At 42.9% G+C, this 21,342-nt stretch overlaps 1 protein-coding gene across 8 annotated transcripts in view; it reads left to right on the forward strand.

Annotated features, from left to right (window-relative positions):
- The window catches only part of NCK2 (NCK adaptor protein 2), a 161,002-nt gene extending 141,001 nt beyond the window's left edge, over positions 1–20,001 (forward strand). For all 8 annotated transcript variants that reach the window (XM_034758051.1, XM_034758057.1, XM_034758055.1 and 5 more), the window contains one exon: positions 18,599–20,001. In XM_034758051.1, the coding sequence (XP_034613942.1) occupies positions 18,599–18,793 (195 nt within the window). In that variant the 3' untranslated portion in view covers positions 18,794–20,001. The remainder of the gene's footprint in view (positions 1–18,598) is intronic.
- Positions 20,002–21,342: the final 1,341 nt, after the last annotated feature.

A 21,342-nucleotide genomic window follows, 5' to 3' on the forward strand; every position in this document is an offset into this window, starting at 1 on the left:
TGTGGTCTTAGTTTGCTACCTTCCCTTTGTTTCTTTCATCCCAATTCTTTATTTCTAGTTTGGACAGTTGTGAACTTGTTGTACGTAGTTGGCGTTTTCACCATGTTAGCGGAGTCTTCATCTGCTCCCGGTACCAGACATGCCTCGGTCTCTAGGTTTCAAGCCATGTGCCTCCTGCAGCAAACCTATGCCTGTGAGCGACTCTCACTCCAGTTGTCTGAAGTGCCTGAGAGAGACTCTCATCTCTGCCAGATCTGCTGGGACTTCAAGGCCTGTACTAAGAAAGGCCGGGAGACGAGGTTGAAGTCCCTCCTGATGGAAGCAGCACCCCGACTCTTGTCATAGCCAATTCGGTCAGACTCAGCACCAAGCATGATGGCGTCGGTGCAGAGTGCTCCTCCCACCATGAGAATCTCTGCACCGTTCACTTGTCACCAGTGCCGAAGAAAAAACATAAGACGCTGTTGGCTGAGAGGGGTGTTCCCACAACTCTGAAGAAAGTCAAGTGTGGGGAGCACAGTGGAGTCTGACCACTCCTCTGACTCCGAGGGCAATACTGTCCTTTACGCAGGCTCCATTGAGTCCGGTCCTGGATCAACCTTCAGCACCAGAGGGATCAGCAGGATTGCGGTGCTGTCTACCTCGAAGGTGTTTGTTGCAGCCAGGGACTTGCGGGCGCTTTTGGTATTGCTGGCAATGGCGGTACAAGAGTCAGTGACGTCGGTGCCAGGGAGCAGAATGGAGCATGTTGCCCTGAACTCCCGTTTGGTACTGTTAAGGGGAAACCGTCCCTGCTGTCCTCAACACAGGTCTTCCCGACTTGTCAGCGTTCCCCAGGACCAAGTGGTATCATCCTTCCATGGTCCCTGGAGGAAGTCTACAGTCTCAGAAGTGGAATTGTATCCCCAGCCAAGGAACTGTTCTCAGTATTTCCCCTCTCCCTCCCCCCCCCATCAATTTATCCAGTTGTGGATCCATGTGCAGGGATACACCTGAATGCTTGGCACAGCGGGCATTGGCCTATGCAGATGCAATGGCCGTTTTGGAAACTCTGAGTTTTTCCCCCAGTGCAGAGACTCTCTTCCAGGCGCTAATACTCGGTGGTCTCAGAGAGGAGAGCACCTCCCTCCCATTGAGCAGCACCGGACATGGACTCCGATACCAAACCCGGTTCCAATCCTCAGGATCGGATCAGACCAGAAGAAGAAGAGGATCACCCCTGCTGGTGCATAACTCCTCATCCTCTTCTCCAGATGAGGCAGTGTCAGGGGTGGGCATGTCACCTCCCCATGATGACTTCAAAGCTCATGAGGAGCTCTTGAAAAGAGTGGCCTTCGAACCTCTTGCTGGAAGTAGAGGTAGTTAAAGAGCCCTCCCACAGCCTGGTCAATATTTTGACTGCGGCAGCCCTGTCAAAGGTGGTTCTCCCTCTCAATAAGGCCATCATGGGCCAGTTAAAGCTCTGTGGAAAACCCCATCTTCCTTGCCTTCCATCTCAAAAAGAGCCAAAAAAGAAGTATTTTGATCCCTCTCATGGGTATGAGTACTTGTACTCCCACTCCCTCCTGAGTTCCTGGTGGTCTTAGTGGCCAACAAGAGGGACAGACAAGGGCAACAAGCAGCGATCCTCCCAAGGCAAAAGACGCAGAGACTAGTTTTTGGTAGAAAGGTTTATTCTACAGGGGTTCTACAGTGCGGCATCTCCAATTAGCAGGCCTTGCTGGGGAGCTACGATTTCATTGTCTGGGACTTTGTTGAAATTCAAGGACTCGCTTCCCCAGGAATTCAGGCAGTAGTTCTCTTCTCTGGTAGAGGAGGAGAAGTCAGTAGTCAGGGCTTTCCTGCAGGCTGCCCTGGACACAGCAGACTCAGTGGCTAGATCCCTAGCTTTTGCAATAGTCATGCTTTTGGTTCCAATCCTCATGACTGCCAACAGGGATCCAGCAGTCGATTCAGGACCTTTCACTTGAAGATGCTTCACTCTTCTCAGAGCAAACAGATACGAAGCTCCATGGCCTGAAAGATTCCAGAGCCACCCTTAAGTCCTGGGTCTTTACACTCTGAAGCCTTCAACAAAGCACTTCAGGCCTCAACACTCCAACCATTTCTCAGCTCCACTTCCCCGTCAGGACCTGCAAAAGAAATGAAGCAGGTGTTTTAGACAAAGGCAGCTGCCCCTGTCTACCTCAGCGTCTCTACCTGGCCTGCCCAGATACATTGGGGCAGCCAAACAGAACTTTTAATGGGATGCCAGAGGTCATTATACCAGTTCCCGTGCCACTGGATCCTGTCCCCCTTTTGTTTTTGAACCGCCTGTCCCACTTTGGCATGACATGGTCTGTTATCACCATGGAGTGCTGGGCGCTATACACTGTAGAAAGGGGTTATACATTCTAGTTTATTTCCACTCCCCACACATTCCTTCCCTCCCTGTCCCTCTTCAGGTACCCTTCTCATGAGCAATTTCTGGTGCAGGAGGTGCAAGCCCTCCTCCAAGTGAGAGCTGTGGAGGAGGTTCCTCAGGACTTAAGTGGGAAGGGGTTTTACTCCTGGTATTTCCTAATTCCAAAGGCCAAGGTGGATCTCTGATCCATTTTAGACTTCTGCCATCTCAACGGTTATCTCAAAAAGCTGACTTCTGCATGGTCTCCATGGCCTCCATCATCCCCTCCCTAGATTTGGGGGACTAGTATGCCACCCTTGACTCGAGAGACGCTTATTTCCACATCTCGATTTTCCAAGGCCACAGGAGGTTTCTCGGGTTCATTGTAAATGAGATTCACTATCAATTTAGGGTTTGGCCTTGTGGCAGCCACAAGCATTTTCACAAAATGCATGGCAGTAGTGGCAGCCTTCCTGAGAAGAATAGAGGTCCAAGTCTACCTGTACCTCGATGACTGGCTGGTCAAAGGCCAGGCCCAGGTGGAGGTCATTATCCAACTCTATATAGTCGACCTTTCAGGTGCTGGACCTGCTTATAAATGAGCAGAATACCCTTGTCCCTGTACAAAGGATAGAGTTTATCAGAGCAGTGCTTGATTCCTCACATGCAGGGCTTTCCTCCCAGAAGCCTGCTTCCAGACAATGGTGTAATTAATAGCCCAAGTCAAGACCCACCTGGTCATGACAACCCATTCCTGCCTTAGATTTTTAGGCCATATGGATGCGTCCACATAAGTAGTGCAGCATGCGAGGCTATATCTCAGATCCCTTTAAGCTTGGCTGACCTCAGTGTACTCACCCAGTCACCATCACCTGTACTCGGTGCTCACAGTTTCTGCCCCAGTTCTTGCTTCCCTCAACTGGTGGAGAGATCCTCTCTTAGTCCGCTCAGGCATCTCTTTCACAAGACACCAGACTTCGTTATCCCTAGGTTTGGATGCTTCAGATCTAAGATGGGAGGCTCACCTACAGCACCTCAGCATGCAGGGCCTGTGGTCCCAAGAGGAGCTCTTCTTACATATAAATGTCGGGGAGCTAAGTGCAGTCTGCCTGGCCTGTAAGGTGCTTTTGCCCCACATCATGAACAAGAATGTTCGAGTGGTTATGTTCTACCTCAGCAGGCAGGGAGTAGCTCTCTGTTCCCCATGTGAGGAAGCTGTCCACTATGGGAGTTTTGCATAATGCACTCCATCCACTTAGAAGCTTCTCACCTTCTGGGGAGCCTGGAATGAACTGGCAGATCACCTCAGCAGGTCCTTTTCCAGTCCCCACAAGTGGTCCCTTCAGTCCGATGTAGTAAAGGTCAGTTTCCAGTGGTGGGGGACTTCCCAGGTAGACCTGTTTGTCACCAGACAGAACAGGAAATGTCACCAGTTCTGCTCCCTGAAGGCCACAGCCCAGGCTTACTCACAGATGCTTTCCTGCTCTGTTGGACTGGACACCTGTTCTACACCTTCCTCCATTCCTCTAGTGCATAAGGTTCTACTGGAGATCAAGCGAGACAGAACGCGAGTCATTCTCCTAGTCCTAGGCTAGCCCCGCCAACACTGGTTCGCCACGCTTTCAGTATCGACTCTGATGCTGCTACCTCTCCTCCCGGACCTGATATCGCAGGACCAGGGTCGAATACTCCCCAAACCTCGACACCCTCCATCTGACAGCTTGGAAGCTTCATGGCTAAATCCCGAGGAGTTGGCCTGTTCGGAACAAGTCCGCCAGGTTCTGCAAGGTATCAGGAAGCCCTCTACCAAAGCTCTACATACCTTGCCAAGTGGTAGCGCTTTTCCATTTGGTCTTCCCAACAAGGTCTCTTGCCCACACGGTCATCTCTGCCGACTGTTTTGGACTATTTGCTACATCTGAAACAGCAAAGTCTGGCAATTTCATCAGTTAAAGTACAAGTGGTGGCGATTTCGGTATTCCACGAATAGCTGATCGGTTTTCTCAAATGAGATGTCTGTTCATTTTTTCAAGGGGCTAGAAAGACTGTGCCTTCAGATTTGGGAACCCATTCCCCCATGTGACCTAAACTTGGTCTTGTCAAAACTCATGGGGCCCCCGTTCGAGCTGCTAGCAACATGCCCCCTGTTGTACCTTTCCTGGAAGATGGCCTGTCTGATGGAGATCATTTTGGCCAGGAGAGTCTCAAAGATCAGGGCCCTTTCATCAGAACCCCCATACACAAACTTCTTTAAGGACAAGTTACAGCTTCGCCTGCACCCTGCGTTCCTCATAAAAGGTGATTTTGCAGTTTCACAATAATTAGTAGGGCCTTACCAAATTCACAGCTGTGAAAAACATGTCATGGACCGTGAAATCTGGTCTCTCCCCAAGAAATCTGATCTTTTGTGTACTTTTACCCTGTACTATACAGATTTCACATGGGAGATCAGTGATTCTCGAACTGGGGGTCTTGACCCAAAATGGGGAGGGGGGGAATTGCAAGGTTATTCTAGGGGGGTCACAGTATTGCCACCCTTCTACACTGCTGCCTTCAGAGCTGGGCAGCCAGGGAGCGGCAGTTGCTGACTGAAGGCCCAGCTCTGAAGACCGCAGCGCAAAAGTAAAGGTTGCAATACCATACCATGGCACTCTTCTGCGCTCTGCTGGTGGCGGCGCTGCCTTCAAAGCTGGGCTCTTGGCCAGCAACCACTGCTCTATGGCAGCCCAGCTCTGAAGGCAGCGCTCCTGTAAGCAGCAGCGCAGAAGTAAACTTGACAATACTGCAACCGTCCTACAATAACTTTGCGAGTCCCCCACAATCCACTTTTGGGTCAGGACCCTTACCGTTACAACATTGTGAAATTTCAGATGTAAATATCTGAAATCATGAAATTTACTATTTTTAAAATCCTATGACTGTGAAATTGACCAAAACGGACTGTGAATTTGGTAGGGCCCTAGTAATCAGGCTATTTTTTTGCCGTTTCCCCTTCTCCCTCCCCCCCCCCCCCCGAATCTGCACGCAAACAGGGAGGAGCAACGTCTCCACACACTGGACGTTAGATGCACCCTGTTATCTGTTGTTATACATTGAGAGGATAAAATTATTCCATAGATCAACGTAGCTGTTTGTGGCAGTAGCAGACAAGATGAAAGTCCTTCCTATTTTGGCTGAGTGGATCTCATCCTGGATCACATCATGCATTCACACATGCTACGAGCAGGCGGGTGTCCCACCACTGGCTATAGTGACGGCCCATTCTATGAGGTTCAGGTACTGATCCAGGACATCTGCAGAGAGATGACTTGGTCATCAGTACATACATTTTCTTCCCACTACACCATCACCCAGCAAGCTAGAGATGATGCCAGGTTTGGTCAAGCCATGTTGTGGTCAGCATGTCCATGAACTCTGATCCCATCTCCTATGGTACTGCATGGGAGTCACCAAACGTGGAATGGACATGTGCAACGCATCTCAAAGAACAACAGTTATGTAAAGATTAGTAACCATTTCCCTTTCATTCTGAAAGGAGGAATAGGAAGATCAGATCCCTTTTTCTTCCTACTTCCCCAGCGTCTTCCTTTATACTCCACTGAAATGCTTCCTGTGGCAATCCCCACAAAAAAGTCCCAGCTTTTTTTTAATGTTTATAATTTATTAATGTTTCCAACTGCACCAAAATACCAGATTATTCATAATACAAAAACTAAATAAAGAGGGTTAGGGTAAAGGGAGGGTAGGGGGAAGCAGCATATCTATCTTCAGAGTCTACATTAATTATAGAACCCTAAAAAGTCAGCCCAAACTCCTTAGTATTTTTTGGGTATTCCTCTTCTGCAGAATCCCAGTCATTTGTTATCTGCGAGGTGAGCCAGTCATCAGTGTTTGATGCCTTCCAAACATTTCTGCAGGATTCATTTTTTAGTGACCAAAGTTGCATGTTGGAACTATGCCATCTTGTTACCACGTAACCTTCAGGTATCAGGAATATATCCAAGAACAAAATTGAAGGGGGTGCAACTCCAACTTAGCATCCAGAGTCAGATTGGGTCAGTGAACAAACTCATACCAGAAGCTCATCATATAGGAGCACTCCCAAAACATATGAGCTAATATAGCAACAAGGAAGTTACATTTCTGACTGTGATCAGCATTCATGAGGCCCATTAGCCTATGTGGAGACCAGTATATTTCAAAAAGAGTCTTGGTGAATAAGCCATAGTCTCAGGTCTGTGCTTGCTTTTTTAACATTAAATACAATTGTATTCCATTGGGTTGGAAAAAAGTCCCCGTTTTTTACTTTTGAAAATAGGATCAACCTGCAGTGGATAACAAGAGAGATGTGGGAACAGCTTTCTAACTGCAGTCTCATCACTTACTTTGGACACCAGCCACCTCTCTGTCATCCCATAGATCAGTACTTAAAGGTGGTCTGAAAAGAGTGGGAGGTCTATCATAAGTTGGAAGCAGCAGCTTTGGAAAGAGTGCTAGAATCCTTTGCTGACTTGGCTCAATTTTTAATTTTTTGCTGAGTCTGCCACCCCTTATGATCCGCCTCTCCCCACTTTAAGCACTGCTATAGATAAACAGTAATTGAAATCACAGGAATCCAACACAGTTTTAAGAAATAGTGCATTTTGGACTGAAAAGCTGCAAATGTGTGTTTTTAATCTTCAATTTTCCCTTTTAGTAATTTACAGCTAGACTCTGTAGTTCTCTTCCATCATAACTGGGGACAGTGTTTTCCCCAGAACTTGAAATTAGGGGGGATGTTCGAATTTACAGGGGGGAGATGGCCAAAGAGAGGTGAGACCAGGAGGGCGAAGGTGGGCTGTATGGCACCATAGTAAAAACTGAAAAATGATTCATGACCATTTTATTAGATTTAACTCATGTTTTAAAAACATCACAAATTAAAGTTGGCTACTCAGGCCTATTATGAAGCACAACATCAACATCCTTCTTGGTTTCTTCTTGTAATTTTCCACAACTCTGTTAATGAACTTCTCGAATGCAGTGCGTTCATCTTTGGTGGCTTCTCATGTCTCTGATGCTCCCAGTCCTTCATGACAGGTTTCAGAGTAACAGCCGTGTTAGTCTGTATCCGCAAAAAGAAGAACAGGAGTACTTGTGGCACCTTGGAGACTAACAAATTTATTAGAGCATAAGCTTTCGTGGACTACAGCCCACTTCTTCGGATGCATCCGAAGAAGTGGGCTGTAGTCCACGAAAGCTTATGCTCTAATAAATTTGTTAGTCTCTAAGGTGCCACAAGTACTCCTGTTCTTCTTTTTCCAGTCCTTCATGATATGCTCATGATCAGGCAGAAGGCAACTAATGCGAGAAGTATGGGGAATAAGCAGGAAGAACTCGAAATGCTAGTAAATAAACTCTGACATAGTTGGCATCACAGAGTCTTGGTGGGATAATACACATGACTGGAATATTGGTATAGAAGGGTACAGCTTGCTCAGGAAGGACAGGCAGGGAAGAAGGAGGGGGTATTGCCTTATATATTAAAAATGTCTACACTTGGACTGAGGTTGAGATGGAAATAGGAGACAGACTTGTTGAAAGTCTCTGGGTAAAGATAATAGAGGTAAAAAACAAGAGTTATGTCATGGTAGAGGTCTACTACAGGCCACCTAACCAGGAAGAAGAGGTGGATGAGGATTTTTTTAAACAACTAACCAAATCATTCAAAGCACAAGATTGGTGGTGATGGAGAACTTCAACTACTCTGACATCTGTTGAGAAAATAACACAGCAAGGCACAAATTATCCAACAAGTTCTTGGAATGTATTGGAGACAATTTTTTATTTCAGAGGTGGAGAAAGCTACTAGGGGAGAGGCTGTTCTAGATTTGATTTTGACAAATAGGGAGGAAGTGGTTGAAAATTTGAAAGTGGAAGGCAGCTTGGGTGACAGTGATCATGAAATGGTAGAGTTCGTGATTCTAAGGAAGGGTAGGAAGGAGAACAGAACAATAAAGACAGTGGATTTCAAGAAGGCAGACTGTAGCTAACTCAGGGAGTTGGTAGGTAAGATGCCATGGAAAGCAAATCTAAGGGGAAAAACAATTGAAGACAATTGGCAGTTTTTCAAAGAGACATTATTAAGGATACAAGAGCAAACTATCCCACTGCATAGGAAAGATAGGAAGTATGGGAAGAGACCACCCTGGCTTGACGGGAATATCTTCAATGATCTAAAAATCAAAAAAGCGTCCTACAAAACATGGAAACTCGGTCAAATTACAAAGGATGAATATAAACAATTAACACAAATATGTAGGGATAAAATTTGAAAGACCAATGCGCAAAACAAGATCAAATTTAGCTAGAGACATAAAGAAAACATTCTACAAATACATTAGAAGCAAGAAGAAGACCGAGGCCAGGGTAGACCCATTACTCAATGACTGGGGGGAAACAATAACAGAAAATGTAGAAATGGCAGAGGTGCTTAATGACTTCTTTGTGTCAGTTTTCTCCAAGAAGGTTGCTGGTGATTGGATGTCTAAGGCCTTGTCTTCACTGGCACTTTACAGCGCTGCAACTTTCTCGCTTAGGGGTGTGAAAAAACACACCCCTGAGCGCTGCAAGTTTTAGTGCTGTAAAGCACCAGTGTAGACAGTAGCTACTCCCCTTGTGGGGGTGGGGTTTTTATAGCTGCGATTACACAGCCATGTTGCAGCACTGCTACAGCAGCGCTTTAACGTTGCTAGTGAAGACGTGCCCTAACATAGTGAATGCCAGTGAAAATGAGGTAGGATCAGAGGCTAAAACAGGGAAAGAACAAGTTAAAAATTACTTAGACAAATTAGATGTCTTCAAGTCACAGGGCCTGATGAAATGCATCCTAGAATACTCAAGAGCTAACTGAGGAGATATCTGAGCCATTAGCAATTATCTTTGAAAAGTCATGGAAGATAGGAGAGATTCCAGAAGACTGGAAAAGTCAAATATAGTGCCAATCTATAAAAATGGAAATAAGGACAACGCAGGGAATTATGGACCAGTCAGCTTAACTTCTGTACCCGGAAAGATAATGGAGCAAAAAATTAAGCAATCAGTTTGCAAACATCTAGAAGATAAGAAGGTGATAGGTAACAGTCAGCATGGATTTGTCAAGAATAAATCTTGTCAAACCAACCTGATAGCTTTCTTTGATAAGGTAACAAGCCTTGTGGATGGGGGGAAGTGGTAGACGTCGTGTATCTTGACTTTAGCAAAGCTTTTGATAGTGTCTCGCATGACCTCATAAACAAACTAGGGAAATGCAACCTAGATGGGAGCTACTGTTAGGTGGGTGCAAAACTGGTTGGAAAACCATTCCCAGAGAGTAGTTATCAGTGGTTCACAGTCATGCTGGAAGGGCATAACAAGTGGGGTCCCGCAGGAATCCATTCTGGGTCTGGTTCTGTTCAGTATCTTCATCAATGATTTAGATCAGAGATTCTCAAAGTGCGGGCCCTCAGGAGGTCGCAAGGTTATTAGATGGGGGGTTGCGAGCTGTCAGCTTCCACCCCAAACCTCGCCTTGCCTCCAGCATTTATAATGGTGTATAAATATAGGAAAATGTGTTTTTAATTTATAAGGGGGTTCGCACTCAGAGGCTTGCTATGTGAAAGGAGTCACCAATACAAAAGTTTGAGAACCACTGATTTAGATAATGGCAGAGAGAGTACACTTATAAAGTTTGCAGATGATACCAAACTGGGAGGGAAAGACACGAGAAGTAATTCTTCCACTCTTCTCCACGCTGAGTAGGCCTCAACTGGAGTATTGTGTCCAATTCTGGATGCCACATTTCAGGAAAAATGTGGACAAATTGGAGAAAGTCAAGAGAAGAGCAACAAAAATGATTAAAGATCTAGAAAACATGACCTATGAAGGAAGATTGAAAAAAGTTGGATTTGTTTAGTCTGGAAAAGAGAAGACTGAGAGGGGACATAACAGTTTTCAAGTATATAAAAGGTTGTTACAAGGAAGAGGGAGATGAATTTTTCTTCTTAACCTCTGAGGATAGGACAAGAAGCAATGGGCTTAAATTGCAGCAAGGGAGGTTTAGGTTGGATATTAGGAAAAACTTCCTAACTGTTAGGGTGGTTAAGCACTGGAATAAATTGCCTACAGAGGTTGTGGAATCTCCATCATTAGAGATTTTTAGGAGCAGGTTAGACAAACACCTGTCAGGGATGGTCTAGGGATGCCATGAGTGCAGAGTACTGGACTAGATGACCTCTCAAGGTCCCCACCAGTCCTATGATTCTGTGATTGCACAACATTCTATTCAATGAGGAAAAAGAACGCTTAACTGTAACTGTTTGGACTGGAAGTAGCAAGAGATGAATTCCTACTTCTTTCATCCCTGGAAACACAGCACAAAGATTAGGTAGAAACACTAGTCATGATAAAGAAGAATTTGAAGTCAAATCTTCATTCATTCATCGTATGATATTCCACTGTGTGTTCAAATTCTCTATTGTGTCCTGATCACATAGCAGCCCTATTGCTGGTAGTACCTCACTCCACTCAGCTGTCAGTGTTTTATAAGACAGGCAGCTGTAAAAGCCACATAGAGATTGAGTACAATCTAGAAGTCGCTGTTGTAGATATGCAGGTCAACTTCTGGACTGAAGTCTTTGCTTCTTCCAGTATGTTTTCAATGGATATCTCTCTCATTGATCCAAGTGTAGCTTCTATTGCTGGACAAAGTTCTACTACTATTGTAGCAGATACCTGGATGGCATTGTAACAGTAGACTTATGAGCAGGGCTTTGGAGCAGTGCTCCAGCTCCGCTCCAGCTCCAGGCAAAAACCTGTAGCTCCACTGCTCCGGAGCAGCTCCGGGCTCCGCTCCAAAGCCCTGCTTATATGAGAGAATGGCGATAGTCTTCTCTTAACTTAGTAGCAAAAGTAGTCCCCCAGCCTCACTACTCTAGATCTGTCCCATCTCTGTAGATACTTTCCAAAGTCAGTAATAACGGTTGCAGTAATTTTAATGCAACAGCCCAGGATCACTCATGAGAAAGCCAATAGGTTTCCCAGGTTGGACTAATTTGAACTTCAGTCCTAGTGTATCTTCTTTTTTTTTTCAAGACGTTCAGTCTTTTTGGACTCTTGTTGAAAAAAAGAGTATAATGAAGACATTAAATTTATGGCTTTTTAAATGTCTCTTGCAGATTCTGTAGCTCGTACTAGTGCTAGCTGGAGTGCTAACTGGCCTCTTCAGTGTGCATAGGAGAGATTAGGGTTGCACTTTTCACTGAGCAAAGCTTGTACTCCACTATGTCTTCCAAAGAAGTTTGCAGCTTCATCAAATGCACAAGTAGACATCTGTTAGGGGTTCAGTTAACTGAACCAATTCAAGCAATTAACTCTCCTGAGATGTGGGTTGTCACAGATGCAGCCGATGTGTCTTCTATAACCTGCATCTGTTGGCCTATACTGATATCAAGGTAACGTACACAATGACTTAATATTTGATGCCCATTTGAATTGGTGCATTCATCAGCCATGTATACACATATTTTTAATGTGGTGAGAGAGTTCTTCACTATTTCAGCTGCTTAGTCTTCCACTGTTGCACCATATGCTTCTAACCAGTCAGTTGAATTTCTTGCAGAAAAATGGTGATCATTTGCCAGTTTTGTTAGGAACCAGTTTCCGACTTCAGGATTAACAAGTGACAATGTGCTATACATTGGCCTCCATTTTGTAGTATGTGATATCTCTTGCTTAAATAGAAAGTATGATGCGACAGCCATGTTTGTTCGCATAAACTGTGTTGGGTCTCCAACATTCTTAACAGCCTCATTAAGTACTTCTAAAATTGGCTTTGACAATGACTGGCTTATAAGGCTTTTTCTGCATGTCAGTGTAGTCCAGAGGCTTGGTATTTTGCAGCCTTTTCACATAGTTTGCCAGCATTGGCTTTGCTGATCAGTTTGGCAAACCAAGCTCCTCCACTTTTACTATATAAATCCATGGTACCCCCACATCTTGAATATTGCGTGAAGTTCTGGTCACCTTATCTCAAAAAAAGATGTATTGGAATTGGAAAATGTGAAGAGAAGGGCAACTAAAATGATTAGGAGCATGGAACAGATTCCATTTGAGGAGAGATTAAAAAGATTGGGACTTTTCATCTTGGAAAAGAGACAGCTAAGAGGGAATATGATACAGGTTTATAAAATCTTGACTGGTGTGGAGAAAGTGAATAAGGAAATGTTATTTACTCTTTCACATAATACAAGAAGTAGGGGTCATCCAATGAAATTAACAGGCAGCAATTTTAAAACAAAGAAAAAGAAGTACTACTTCATACAACGCACAGTCAACCTGTGGAACTTTTTGCCAGGGATGTTGTGAAGGCCAAAATTATAACGGGGTTCAAAAAAGAACTAGTTAAGTTAATGGAGGATAGGTCCAGGATGGTCAGGGATGCAACACCATACTCCAAGTGCCCCTAGCCTCTGTTTGCCAGAAGCTGAGAGTGAACAGCAGGGGATGGATCACTCAATGGTTGCCTGTTCTGTTCATTCCCTTTGAAATACCTGGCATTGGTCACTGTCGGAAGACAGGATACTGGGCTAGAGGGACCACTGCTCTGATCCAGTATGGCTGTTACCTAAAAATTAATTATAATATAATAATAAGAATGTTTAATATAGAAACTCCCCAAGATAACGATCTCTTGAGATAGTGACAATGTGAGATAATGATCTTGGCAAATAATGCATTTTAAAAATCTTGGCCTATTAGCAAATGTATATTTATATAAGTTTCCCAGTCGCAAAGCTGGCATTCTGGAGCAAAATCACAATAACATAGTCCAATAAACAAATGTTCCTTTAACGCGACTCTCCCTTTTCTGTCCACCGCATTCCACTCATAGTTATTGTCCATGGTCAGTTGGAGACCCAGAGTTCAGAGATTCTTTTGTGTGAGTTCACCTCCCACCTTGGATAGTGGTGGGGGAGAAGGCACTTTGCTCGTTCCTCCAGCTGCTCGCCACTTGCTCAGTCGCCAGTGGTGCTGCGCCATCACCTGCTGCCACCAGCCACTGTGACCTCTATGAGTCGGTCCCTTGAGGTTCCACACAGCTCTCAGTGGGAGAACCTCACTGCTAGTGCAGGCTGGATTGTCTCTTCCACCAAAACACTGTCCCCCAGCAGGTCTAAGCACTTACACCTGATTATCAGTGATTTCAGCCCTAGTGCTCGCTTTAAAACAAACAAACAAAAAAACTCTCTATCGAGTCTAATCAGCTCTATCTTTAAACAGGGGAGAAGGGTAGGTCAAATGGTGCCTATGACTCTTAGGCAGAGCCCACACCACCAAGCAAATTACCTGTCCCCACCCCTTCTCTCTCCCCACTGGGATCTGGCATCCAAACCCACTGCTTAGCAAGTGCAGTTCAGTTGAGGGTGGGTGACCCCCTCATTCAGGACAGGCTAAGTACAGTCCTTCTGCCCTTTACTCATACAAGAAGGATAACATTCCATTACCCCCACATTCAATACTAAAGTGATTTGTAACCCAACACCAGGCAAAATCAATCATTTGGCCAAGACAGCTCTGTCTGCTGGATACCTAGGCAGAGTAGCTGTGTTCATGTAAATATAGTCTGGTCCTGAAGCCTTCCCCCAACATCGTCCTCCAGCTCATCACTAGCTGTCAGGGGAGAGCTCATTCAGACCTTGCTTACAAATCATAATTTGAAATTATTAGGTTGGCCAACATCGCCAAAACAAATGCACCAACCGTCTCATAAAAAAACAACAGCTATGTGAGGAAGCTAGTCTCTGTTCATGCTTTTCAAACCTATTATGCTTTTTCAGGTACCAATGTTTTATCATCTATTGTTTATGCTTTTAAAGTGTGTACTGTTGACCGCCGGGGGGGGGGGGGGGGGGGAAGGTTGATGGGGAAATTCAGGTAAATCCCTAATGGGAAAGAAACACTCACAGGTTTCCTGCCGTGATGCTATGCTGTATAATCCTGCTGCAGAATCATCAGACAACCTTATAGGTTCTAGAGACTCAGATTTACTTGTAACGTGCTTTTAAGGAGTGTATGTAACTTCTGAGGCTTTTATGCAAGAGAAGTTTGCATGCAATCCATCTAAATGTAGCAGTTAATTCAAGTGGGAGAAGAGAGAAGATCTGCCAGAAGCTGAAAGAGAATGGCCTAAAAACAGTTTTAAAAATAAACAAACAAACTTGGAACAAATCCAAGGACAGCAGGGAACCAATTCAGGCTGCATTCAACCACCACACTGTAGCATGGTATGATTACGTTTAAAGAGCAATAGTTTACACAGATATTTTTTAAAACATTCTCTGAATATTTAACTTGTATCTTTGCAGTGAGAAGGAACCAAAATAAATACAAGTCCAATTATTTTCACAGATTCTTCTTGTATTCTTGTTACTCGCTAATTTGAGGCCAATAAAGGGGTTTCCAATTTTTTGCAACAGCTGTTCAAGCTCTTCTATCTCTTTGTACCGGATGATGGCTCTCACAAGAGAGTTATACAGGCTGTTCCACAGTTTTAAGAATATGAGTTCATCAAAAGGGTGCAACTTTACAACATGCTGTGGTGAAAAATAAGCGATGCTAAATTCTTCTATTATACAAAAATCTAATTAGCAACTTTGGGACTGGAAAAAATATGAAACATTGAGTATTCAATCAGAACTGTATTTCAAAGGTCAGAAAAAACAAAGCAATGTGGTAATAGTGCAATGACATACTGGAGTTTGTGTGGCTACATGACATGGTAGCAAGTGTGGGCCAGTGGCTTGGGCACAGGACTGAAAATCACAGGGCATAGGTTCTGTTCTGAGCTCTGCCCCTGACTCACTGTCATAACTCTGTTCTTCATCTTTATAAAGATAACAATAGTTATCCACCTTTGTAAAGAGCTTTGACATGTATACTTGAGATCATAGCTTTGAGGCTCTGCTAACAACACTGCACCAAACAGGAGGGCACTAAATCTCCACAAAGCACAAAAGGATTAGCTTAGTTGTTGGTTTTGCTTCAGACATGATGTAGCTTTTTCAGTTCCATATTCTGGCATTCTGTTTATACCTGTGTCTTCAGTTAGAATAGTGATTTTTTTCAGTTAGTTTTTTTTAAATGAGTTTTGCCTAGGTGTTACCTACAGAAGAAGGAATTAGAAGGACTTTAAATATTAAGGTTTGGTCTTGTTTCTCAGATTCTCACAAGCTGGTGTTCTATTACTCCCTTCCATGCTAGCCCTACTAAATTGTTTCCTACAGGCCTATGTTGTTAGTTTTCATATTGAAAGTAAAGTTAGTGGCATGCTATCCATTGCCAGTGCCCTTTGACACTTCTGTGATTCAGCAGTCAGAGAATTTTCTGCAGAATTCATCCCTTGCTGCAAAATTGTGCTCCAGTCTCAGCTTTTATTTTTTTTAAATGAATGGTTCTAGTTCTTATGATTGTGAAGATGATCTTTGAAATCATGAACAGATTTGAAACCAATGCAGTGCAGAGAGCCTGCAACAATAGCTCTGAAAACTGTGAACTGCCCTATTCATCTCAGTCGGGGCCCATGGACTCGGCAGTTCCACAGCATCTGGCTTTTGCAGGCAAGCTTCTGATATTTTGTATTCAGTTTCCCTTCTTGGTCAAGACTGGTCTGCAGCTGCCTCTTGCTTTCCAGTTTTCCTCACTAGGGGGAGTTAATTGGATTACAGTGAAAACTGCACTGTTCCTTTGAGCTCAGGCAGGAGGGGGCTAGAGCCAGAGCTAAGGTACAATTTACAGCCAGGGAGTGGTGGTGTGGGCGGGGGGGAGAGAGGAGGAAGAGAAGGGGAATGGAATCTAAGAATTTATGCTGGCAAATAGACTGGTTGGAAAAATTCCAATGAAACATTGTTCATCAGAATTTGTGGATTCATTAAAAGCTAAACGTTTCACTGAGATGGTTCAGTTTCAGCAAAGTTCCACTTGAACCCAGGCAGCGATCCGCTAGAACCCTGCCAGCTTGCCTGCCCAGCTCCTCAGCAGACCACATTGGAGGACTCTTTAGTAGAGAATTTAGAAAATGTTGGTTTTCATTCCTAATTGGAACAAAACTAAATTGTGAAATATCAAAATCCTCAATGAAACTGAATTATCATTCTCTGCACAGCTCAACTGGCAAGTTAGGCTGGCTGGGGAATAGTGCAGTAGCTGAAGCCCTTGGATCCAGGGAAATGAGATGTAAAATCATCTACAAGCTCTGCGCTCCTGTCCTCCAAATTTCTTTGACACATGCAGACAGAGGGATGGCCTGAACCTGGCTGCTTGGACAGCATCACAGGAGCAAAGTCCCAGGGAGTGGAGTTGGGCTGCCTGGAGAGCATAGTGAAAACCCATCCACAAAAGAAGTCACTGTCAAAAATAATCTCTTGTGAACGTTATGCCAGTACAAATTTTCAGTTAAAATAGCCATAGTTCTGTTTTTTTGTGTGGGAGTAAATGGGAATAAATGGTGTTTCGTGACAATGGAATAAATTAATGTTGTTGTGGAATTTAGGGGTTGTTGCCACAGAAGTTAGGAGTTGTTGCCACGTGTTGTGAACCTGGTCTAATTATGACACTAAGTACACAGGACTTAGAATATAGAATGCATTCACAATGATGTTTGTTTGATTTACTATAAGAGCTGTGATTATGTTCTGTACCAGAGACATTGATAGAAAAGTAAATTTAGGCCATGTCTACACTACAAAATTAAGTCAACCTAGCTTCCATCGGCATACAGCTGCCGCAGTAATTACGTCGCTTGTGCTTTTCCACACTTTGCTCCTTGAGTCGGCAGTGTATATCCACACCAAGAGCGCTTTTATTTATTGTACTGTCGGTGTGGGGCATTGTGGGACGGTTCCTGAAAGCCAGTCAATGTAAGCAATGCAGTGTCTATGCTGATACTGCTTTGACCTAATTACTTCAACCTTAACTCTATGCCGCTTGTGGAGGTGCAGTTAAGTCGGCGTAGAGGGGCAGTTACATCATCGAGAGCGAAATTTAAGTGTAGACTCTTCGATAATTATGTCGAAGTAAACTGCCTTACGTCAATCTAACTCTGTAGCGTAGGTCAGATCTTAGAGGTATAGTCAGGTGGACATTCACTACATAACTTTTGATTTATATAAATGTTGCTATCATTATTAAACATTTATACTACAGTAGAGCCCAACTTCAACAGTTGGGTCCAAAACTACTGGAAAGAATTTAAAGTGAGAATTAGTATTAAATTTAATGAACGTTCAGTGAAATAAAAACTGCAAATTGGAAGTTCACTCTTTTTTTAAAAAGAGTGTGTTGCCAATTGCTTTTAAAAATAGAGTGGCAGTAGGATGAAGGAGTGGCCAAACCACATGTGAGCAGGGGAAAATGTAGACATGGAGAACATTTGCAGCCATTTATTTATGTTCACTTTAGTGCTATGTACTAAAGCAGTCAATGTGCTGGTACATGGAAAAAGTTGATAGATGTCAAAAACAGTAAATGGAATAGTTCTGTTTTATCTTTCAAATAATTGTTTTAAAAAAAATTGAATTTCACCGTATGTGGTTAGTATTATATTTGGGTGATTTGTATTGTAAATGTGTATTCTATGTCCTATACTACTTTCTTAAAATGAAAATAAACAATAGCTGTTCCTCATATATTTTTTAACAAAGTTAAAGGGTGGAAAGTTTTTTCTTTTGTAACACAGAGCAAGAAAGGCCCTCTTGTGGTCATGATTTTTAAAAGTCGTGGGAATTTTCCCTTCTGTGCCTCACCTCAGCCAAGCAATATTGTAATAAGAAAATTGACTTTAGGGAGAGTTTATCGATAGGAAAAAGCATACATGACTCTAGTCTTTTTCTGTTCTTGTCATTCTTATGATGCTAGTTTGAGCCAGTAAGTTTTGCACTATTTGCAATTTAGTCACTTGCTACTTTAGCCTATGTAGCTGGGGAGCTTTCCATTAACTGCACATATTAATAATGGGGGGAATTTATTTATTGAATAATAGATATTTGGATTTCTTAAGTAGCTAAAGCACCATACAGTGGAACAAAGAATAGAGTATGTTGTAATTACTTTATATCACAGTTTGCTCCTTAAACCACAAATTTGTGTTTTCTCTTTGACCACTTTGCAATAATTTCTTTTTTTCTCTCTCTCTTTCAACAGCCCAGTGACTTCTCAGTATCTCTAAAGGCATCAGGGAAGAACAAACATTTCAAGGTGCAGCTCGTGGACAATGTCTATTGTATTGGCCAGCGTCGATTTCATTCAATGGATGAATTGGTGGAACACTACAAAAAAGCTCCCATCTTCACCAGTGAACACGGGGAAAAGTTATATCTTGTGAAAGCACTTCAGTGACGTTGAAGATAGACACTGCCGCCTAGGCCTCTTATAACTTTCAAGCCTTAGGTCCTAATTCACTTTTATAGAACAGAGCAATCTACTCCCTGAAGCAGGCTTAAAGAATGGGCTCTTTCCAAAGTGTTTGCTCTGTTGGTTGTTATTGTCCTTTTTTGGTTTGGTTTTGTTTTGTTCGCCTATTTTATCTTTTTGGTTCTGTTAATCTCAGATGACCTCCCCTCAGGTTGAAAATTTCACTTAAATGGGCGTTGTAAGCACTCACTTTCATGCCTGAGTTCTAAACTCCCCTCTTCTGTGTACGTTTACATAGTTAGTTCCAATAAATGAGGGGTGTTTTCAATTCAAAACAGTGTTAATCTGTTCAAATTGCTCATGCTGACAGAACTGTTCATTTGAGAGACATCGGGCACAGTTTGAATGCACTGAAGCTGCAGCTAATTAAGTGAGATATAGTAGACATAACAGTTGTGGCAGTGAGTTCTGTAGCTATTTTGCTTACCAAGTAGTATATTACAAAAATTCCTAGTTCCTAGAAGCACTCTTTACACTGTACTCTGCTATTACATTGCCTCTTTAACTCTTTGTAAAGAGTACACTAATTAAAGCATTTTGTAATAGTACTTCTTAATCTACTATGGTAAGATTGTAGTAAAAGAAAACTATCTAGTGTATTTTGGTCTGTAATTGCAACAGAGAGGAATTTTCTTTTTTACATTGATTGCTAGAGAAAGAATCATTGAATTGTAAAGGCTGAATGTTTTGGTAATCTACAACCAAATGTGCCATCCACATAATGCTTTTTCCTCTTGCCCTTCTGCTTGTTTGAATTAAACAATTATGTATTTAATTCTCGAAGTAATATGTATCTGTAGCTGATTGTTGACACTAATACAGAAGATTAATAAAAACTGATCTTGGGGTGGGGTGGGCGGGCTACCAACACTATTCTATATATAGATATATATATATTTGCTTTATAGAGAAAATCTTCAGGGTTTACAGATTGGTGGGATTGGTAGTAGGAGACACACAGAATGTTTATGAAGAAAATGCATTTTCTCTTTTCTTTACATTTAAACTCCTTTATGGTTTAAATATACAGTCTTGAGATGGCACATTCCTGAGATTGAAGAAGAGATCTTGAGATCTCAAATTCTTGCATACCCAGTTTTTTGGATATTGTAATAAAAAAGATATTATGTCAAGATGGAGTACTGGATTTATCCTTGAGTGGTAGTCATGGTGTTGGTTTAGTAAGGCGAAATAGTGCAAATATTGAATTTGTGAATTTTGAATTTGGTCTGAGAAGAAAAAAAATTGAGCAACATACTGTAGGTAATGAAAAATACTCTGTAATGTTTTCAGTATTGATTACTATGATGAGGAAGACCGTAAACTGCTTTAATGAAAATGCAAAAGGAAGCCTTCCTAAGGCCTTCACCTTTTGTTTTATTTGTCGTTTTATCTGTCATTGAAATATGATTCCTTATTTACCCTGGGAATTCATCCACTGGCTGAGACTCTGTAATGTGAACAGGATTTACACCGGTGCAGCATGATTTGCTTTGATTTAAATCATCTTTGCTATGCACTTGCACAGGTGGCTGAAAACCCAGTGTGAGAAAGGCTTGAAAGAGGGTTAAAAAAAAACAAGATAAATTAATGGAGGATAGGTCCATCAATGGCTATTAGCCAGGATGGGCAGGTCTGGTGTTCCTAGCAGCTTTGCCAGAAGCTGGGAATGAGCAACGGGATGAATCACTTGATCATTCCCTGTTCTGTTCTTTCCCTCTGAAGCACCTGGCATTGGCCACTGTCAGAAGACAGGATACTGGGCAGGATGGACCTTTGGTCTGACCTAGTATGGCTGTTCTTATGTTGAGGGGAAGACCCTGTTTTGGAAGTTTTACAAACCTATTGTTTTCTTATCACGCCTGTGTGTGCACGCTCGGGCTCTCTTTCTCCCCCCCCCCTCCCCTTTTAGATTACTTCATTTTTTCAATAGAGTCTACTAGTAAAAATCAGACATCTGCTTGACTTTCTACAGGCAGCTCTGTAGTGGCACCACTGATTAAGAGTGACCCAGATCTGTATAGTCACATTGCTGTCATAAAGAGTCCTAATTTGTGGACTGACATCTCCAGGCAGTGGCCAAATATTAGGAACATAGGAATTTCCATACCAAATTAAGATTTTTTTTCTTCACCCTTCTCTGGATTCCTTCTATCTGGAGATCTAAATGAATACTATACTTTAAATGAGAGGATACCACAAGTTTATATAACGCCATCACAATCTTGGTGTTGTTTTCTATCCCAGTCTTTATACATCCTAACATTGCTTGTTTTTGACTGCTGCTGTGTATTGAGCAGAGGTGTTCATTGAGCTTCCTACAGTGAGAGGACAGGTCTTTTTCCTGAGTGGTTACAGTTAATTTATACCCCAGCAATGTTATATGAGTAGTTCATATTATTCTTTCTAATGAGTTTTACCTTGCCTTTGTCAGTGCTGAATTTAATCATGCTGGTTTGTTGGGTCCCACTGCA

This window comes from Trachemys scripta, chromosome 1 (assembly GCF_013100865.1).
Source record: "Trachemys scripta elegans isolate TJP31775 chromosome 1, CAS_Tse_1.0, whole genome shotgun sequence".
In the NCBI taxonomy this organism is placed as follows: Eukaryota; Metazoa; Chordata; order Testudines; family Emydidae; genus Trachemys; species Trachemys scripta.